At 38.4% G+C, this 6846-nt stretch overlaps 1 protein-coding gene across 1 annotated transcript; it reads right to left on the minus strand.

The window, feature by feature from the left end:
• Positions 1-4525: 4525 nt before the first annotated feature.
• LOC120782321 (probable cytochrome P450 6a14) lies at positions 4526-6564 on the minus strand. The gene is made up of 2 exons (XM_040114543.1): positions 5279-6564; positions 4526-5213 (listed from the first exon to the last, which is right to left on the minus strand). The coding sequence occupies exons 1-2, from the start codon at positions 6372-6374 to the stop codon at positions 4798-4800; spliced, it is 1512 nt and encodes a 503-aa protein (XP_039970477.1). The 5' UTR covers positions 6375-6564; the 3' UTR covers positions 4526-4797.
• Positions 6565-6846: the final 282 nt, after the last annotated feature.

The raw sequence follows: 6846 nt of genomic DNA on the forward strand, positions 1-6846 counted from the left end.
ATAGCTGTAATCGAAAAAACCAATCCTTCCCTCAAATCTTTAAGAATTGTATCTCAAGGAAAATTTCATGAAGATCGTTTGAGTAGGTCTCAAGAAATTTGTCAACCAACTTCGAAAACACAGTTTCGAAATAAACGCGTTTAAAAATGGCGCACTTAGCCTAGCTAGCTTCGAGCGCACAAGTTCTCAAAGCTGTATCTCTGAAACTATTACTCAGATCAACGTAAAAATTGAGGACAATACTCTAGAAATGTTGTAAAATTTAACAAAGCAATAAAAAGATTGATTTTTTTAAGCCACTAAACCCATGTAACCCCTCTAGTGGTTTAGTCGATATTTTTAGTGCTACCAGATTTTGTTTTGCATATTTTAGCTCCGTTTTACTATTGCGAATGTTTCAAATGACAAATGAAAATACAAATTTCTTTGTTTCTTGTATATCTCAATCATTAAACTTAAAATCAATTATAGTATTTAAATTTTGCAAATTCTTTCCAACCACATTGTTTGGTAAGAAGCGCCAGGAATTAAGATTACTTACCCATTTTCTTCTTCAGTTGTTTTTTGGATGATGCCACATTTTTTGGCAACTTCATTCATGCTATTTGCTTCATAAATTAAGCTAAACTTCAGCAGTCCATGCTCAATATCGCTTATGGTGATTATCAATGTGATGTTCGGCTTACTCCACCAGGTGGCTTCAGCGCTCTTATGTTATGAAGCACAGTCACTATAGAATATAAATAACGCGCTGAATTCTATTGCGGAACTATTTTTACCTGTTATTAGACATAATATTTCTATGTGCGCAAAGAGAACGAGATCTTCCCGCAGTCAGATAGTAAATATTAACGCGGATAATAGATCAGTGCAGTGTAAGTGAAAATAATGTATTGAAGATCATTTTCAACGAGAACACAATAATTATTCAAATCCGTCAATTGTCAACTGTTAATGCATTGAGGAGATGCTAACGATATTAAGCCTACTCTCAAAGTCGCTGATGATATTGAGGCAAATTATGATTCATTTAGTCGAAGGCTTTTCTGGTCCATCAACGAGCACAGATCGAGTGGAAAATGCAAAGCCACGACTGACATTGCTATCGTAGCAATGGGAAAAGATTAAAAAACCATTCGTGCGATAGGTTTTGCGAAAATACTAACAAGACATCTTTCAGGACAATTCTGAAGCAAAAGAAGTTGCTTTAAACTTCATCGGAGCTGAGTCGATGCAAAAAGTTTCCAGATTTTTGCGAGAAGTAAAAAGAAGAATTAACATCTTTTAACCACGATGTTATAAAAATACAACAAACACATGGAAGTAGTAGCTTTGAGTGATTATGCTGTCTCTCACAACCAAATTGCCATAAAACAGGAAAAACAGTAGCAGTTACTAATTTTCACAAACTGCACAAAGCTGTTTCAAGACTACTCCAGTGAATGCATGGAATATCTACTCTCTCACCGCAAGTAGAAAATAAGTTTTTCAAGACTTTCTGAACGCCTCTATATTGATTTTACTGGCATAATTTTCTTTGTTTTTGCAAAAACAGCGATTTATACGAAAAAAAAAAATTATCAAAATTTTTATCTTGATTTTGATTAGTCAGTTTATATGTGTGGCAGCTATGTAAATGCTATAGTGGTCCGATATCGACGGCTACGATATACGAAGTTTCAGATCGATGTGTCGAAGACTGAGGCACTAGTTCGCGGCAGAGCACGCCAACCTTGGGCATTGGCAGAAGTGCAATATTTGGTCTGCTGGTAAAAAGATCGAATCAAATTAGTTAAATATAAAATTTATATTCCCTAAGGATTAACATTCCGTTATTTAACAGGGCCAAACATTTAGAGTATAAACTATCCTTTCTACCCTATTTTAAAGTTAAATCCATTTAAATTTTGTTATCTCCAATTTGGAAGGAATTCAACTGAAAAGGCACACACACTCATGCACTGGTAAGATTAAGCATATATTTCATTTTAAAGATTATAATTTCAACCGACATCAAGCATGATGAAATAATCTCCATACATATGTGCGCACATTACTTTATCCCCCATCGCTTAGCGCTAATAAGAAGCTCCTTTTCACCTGACTGAAGATAACTTTTCTAATATATTTTTCGCTTTTGCATATCGCTAAATTCGCACGAATATTTCAATCCCGGCGAAGGCTGCTGCCATTCATGCTGATGCTCTGCACCATTTGATTTATACATTTTGCTGCCAACGCTTGCGGCGGACGCCCACGCGCGCGGTCGGTAACCGAATTGAAAGTTGCGAAAAGTTTTGAAAGCGGTGATAATTTATCGCGATTATCAACGCATTGTTGAGTGTGCAAATATTTTATAATTTATGTATACACATTATTTGCAGCAATCTTTGGTGGCGCTAATTCGTCTTCTGTACTCTGTACTCCCCAGCAGCGCGCAAACTGTATTGAAACTTGTAACTCACGCGGCCCCCACACCACGCAAAATCCCCACAACTCCACAAAGTGTCTTGAGATGGGAATCTGTGCGCTTATGTACGCACACACACACAGACGCTGCTCTACATCATAACGATTTTTTTCGTATTCGCTTATTTAATTTCACCTCCAAGACGCAGCGCTTCCGTTGATTCTTCCTACACTTCAAGGAAAATCGAATTTTCTTCCGCAAGCAATATTCCGCCCCAACTATTTGATGCAGTTACGAGTGCGCCAGTTATGCTTCAAATGGTTACTTTTGTAATTGTATTTACACTGCCAGAAACGGAAATGTTTGTACGCCATTTTGGAGGGGGAGGACGCAGCTACAAATACTGGCGCTTTCATCCCTACACTCTCGTACTCGCGCCGTCCTTAACAACAGTCCCATTCAATTAGTTTAAATATCAGAAATATTGAGATATTTTGTTTGTCAATGGCTTGCGTAAGCGCACCCTCACCATCCTGCGCTGAAAACGCTAGTTTGTCACAAAATAGCGTAGAGTGTTGCTTCTATTAGCACCAACTGTATTTGAAAGCAAAACCCTTCCTCAACTCCTGCTCTTAGCTTAAAGGCATTGCGCTTGAATGCCTTCGCATCCATCCCTAAAATACCGTGCCCATTTGTATGCAGCTCTCTTTTGGAAAACCACTGCCTCTGAGTTGCTCTTCTTCACTGTTTACCCATGCTTCAAAAATAGCTCGCGGTTTGTAGAGACGTAAATCGCGAGCTCTTACGTTTTCAAACATTTGTCCGCTAGTCTTAGATCATTTGGCATGCGGCACGTGTTGCAAGCACTTGCTGCAATCAAATGTTTCCAATTTCCCAGTTGGCAGACGAAATTTGTGCAACTGAAATGAATTGGCTGCGGTTTTAGCAGCTACAATGACAACACAGTCGCAACAATGACTACAACAGCCAAATCAAAAGTGATCTGTGATGGAAATTAACTCAAAAACAACAAAAAAAAAGTAAGCTTCGTTTTCACCGAAGCTATAATAGCCTTTAAAAATACAAAATCGGTCTTATAAGAACATTGATTGGTCAGTATGTATGGCGAGCTGAACAATTTCTTCATAGATTGCCTTGCCTTGAACAATAACCCCAGCAAAATGTCATTAAAATGTATACTCAAATGAGAAAAGTTTTCCATACAATTAAATTACACATGACTAAATTATATTCATCTTTTAAAGCGGTTAGAAAATAGAGAGCTCATTAAACACGCAATGTGATTATTAAATAATTATTGGTTGTCTTACTTGTTAGTACAGTGTTTTCCATATTTCTATGCAAATGGAAATTTCTATAGTGGGAGCATTATAATTACAACGCATTTACGCCAACTCTATTCATATTATAATATTGAGTCCAAAGTCGCCGCTTCTCGTTTTCTCTTTCACTAATGAATTGCGCCATAATGTTATCTAGCGAGTACAGAGGCTTACAAGTTTTCAACTAAGTGCTCCCGGCTTTTATAGGCAGCTTTTCTAGGGCTCAAAATAATTTATACATATTAATGTTCACAGACTTAAGTAGCTAAATGAAATGCTAGCCGAATTCTAAAAACAAAATTTTGAAGCTAATTAAGAAAAAAGTTTAGTGTTTCGAAATGGGTAGTAGTTTTATAGCAAAGTGTATGTGAAAATGTATCTACCAAGTAACTAACCGGTTTTTGCAAGTCATGTTAATAATTAACAAACTGTACGTTTCAAAACAAATTTGTGCGGCGCTGCATAGTTCATAGGCTATAAACAACGAAATATGTCAAATTAAGAGAAGCTAAGAGAAAAATTATTGGGAGCAACTCACTGTTATCTGAACACTGTTTCGCCGACGCCGCCGACACACCGCAATCTTCTATTGACTGAGAAACCACGGCAATATGAGCTAGCTATTAATAAGAGCTCTCTCGCGATAGAACAATAATATATTATTTATATTATAGATTCTTGAATATTGTAGAGCGAATCTCAAATATAGCAGTAGCAGCTGTTGAAAATTTGGCGATAAAAAACAAATGGAAAATACAAACCAAAAACAATAATAAAGTATAAATGTATGTATATTTACGTCTGCTTGCCGTGTACAATATTAATTAATAGAAAACCTTATAAAATTTCAAAAACTTAGATAATTATGCTTGAGAAGCTCCGAAAAGACAATAAAGCTATTTATACTTAAAACGCTTGTCATGTTTGCATGCATATATTAAGTTCATCAAATAAGGTTTTGCTCTGCTTTTTGCTCAATAAAAACGTAGAAATATCGTAAAAAATTATTACGAAAAATATGCCAAAGTAGCGTCTTATAACCAGTTAGACGCGTTCCACTCGTAGATATATGCCATTCTCCGCTTCTATGATGAGATTTTTTTTACTTAGCTTAATGGGATCTTCGGTGCGTGCAGAGCGACTGAACTTGTAGTCGCGCAGCAAGTGTACGAGCCCCACCTTCGTCTGCATTTTACCGAAACGCAGACCAATGCAGTTGCGTGGGCCATCGCCGAAAGGCAGAAAGGCGCAGCTATGACGCTTTTCTACGTTCTCTTTATCGAAGCGCGTGGGATCGAAACGATCGGGTTCAGGATAGATTTCCGGATCGTGGTGTATGGCATCCACAGGGATCACAACTGAGGTGCCTTTCTCCAAGATCAGTGATGAGTTGGGCACGCGATAATCTGAAGTGACTGTGCGCACAAGTTGCGCCAGTACCGTGTATTTCCGCAGTGTTTCTAGATATACGAAAATAAATGAAGTTGGTTAGGTTTTACATATATAAGTTGATTAATGGACATACCGTTGACAACCTTCTCCAAATATGACATTTCCTTTAACGCTTCATAGGTGACTTCGTTCTTGTGAGCGCTCAATACGTTCACAATTTCTTCACGTAGTTTATCCTGTATCTCTGGATTCATTGCCAGCTCATAGAGGCAGAAAGACATGGTGGTCGATGAGGTGTGGAAACCGGCTATAAAGAAGACAAAAGCCTGCGCAGCCATCTGTAGCAAAGTCAAGCCCTGTGACAAATCTATGCCCTCATGCTTTGACGCCGTCTCTTGATCCTCAGCCATCATATCGATTAGCATGTCCATGAAGTCATTTCGCTTCACCTTGTTCTTAATTCGATACTCGACGGTGTTGCGCACAGCGTCGATAAAGAACTCAGACACCTCGTCATTTAGTATTTTCAAACGCAATGTTTTTGCGATTTTCGGATTAAATACTATAAGCGCCTGTACTAGCGGTGAGTGGCGCGGCTTCTCGAAGATGGAACGGCCATAACTGCGAAATGCGGCATTTGGATCCGACAGGCTATTGCACTCAATACCAAAAGCGCAGGTGCCGATCACGTCTGTGGTGTAACGTGCGCTTAATTCCTTCACTTCGAATTCCGGCACCAACTGACCACAGGTACGACTGAGATTCTCCGCTACCGCCACCACAGTGGGGAACATAAATTTCATTTTGCCCGAGGAGAAAACGGGTGTCAACTTATTGCGTAAGGAGCGCCATTCTTCACCCTCCAAAGTCAGCAAATGACCCGAGAGCGGTTCATCGCGTACATTGTTGAATGCACCGCGGTCGTGAAAGCTCGAAAAATCCTTAATGAGTATATGCTTGATTAAGTCCAGATCAACAATGAAAGCTGATCGTAAAAAGAACATATAAATGCCGCCAATTGGTGCACCATCTCGCTTGTAGCGCTTATAAAGTCGTGAGTTTATATCCCGAAAGTGAAATTCACGCCCGATACCTTTCATATTACCAAGTCCATAGATAGGGTCTTCTTGTGGAATACCACGGCGCGCCCAATAGCTATAATGATTATGCAAATAAAGCAACACCAAAGCCACAACGACTAACGCGAACGATAAGACGACATACGACATTTTACTGCGATTGACTTGTGCACTGCATTCAAAAAAACCTCAAAAATTCTAGTTATCACAGGGTGTAGTCAGCGCTACATACAAATCGATTGAATGATCTATGCTTATAATTAGCCACCGACCGATTGTTATTGAAATTATGACGCCTTGATTGAAGTACTTTTAGACTCTAGCACAGCACTTAGTAAACTGTTTGGAACTGAGGCCGGCTACTGCGTTTTATAAATAAACAGTTCCGCTCTCTCATACTCACTGGAAGAGTCATAAAAAATGGTCAGGTATGCCAAAGCCAAGTGCATGTGTACCTACATATGTATTATATATATCGGGTGATTTTTTAAGAGCTTGATAACTTTTTTAAAAAAAAAAACGCATAAAATTTGCAAAATCTCATCGGTTCTTTATTTGAAACGTTAGATTGGTTCATGACATTTACTTTTTGAAGATAATTTCATTTAAATGTTGACCATGT

This window comes from Bactrocera tryoni, chromosome 1 (genome assembly GCF_016617805.1).
Source record: "Bactrocera tryoni isolate S06 chromosome 1, CSIRO_BtryS06_freeze2, whole genome shotgun sequence".
NCBI lineage: Eukaryota > Metazoa > Arthropoda > Insecta > Diptera > Tephritidae > Bactrocera > Bactrocera tryoni.

Coding starts and splice junctions, on each gene's coding strand:
- LOC120782321 (XM_040114543.1), bottom strand. CDS start 6,374: ATGTCGTATGTCGTCTTATCGTTCGCGTTAGTCGTTGTGGCTTTGGTG. Junction 5,214..5,278: donor TTTGGAGAAGGTTGTCAACG/GTATGTCCATTA, acceptor TCGTATATCTAG/AAACACTGCGGAAATACACG.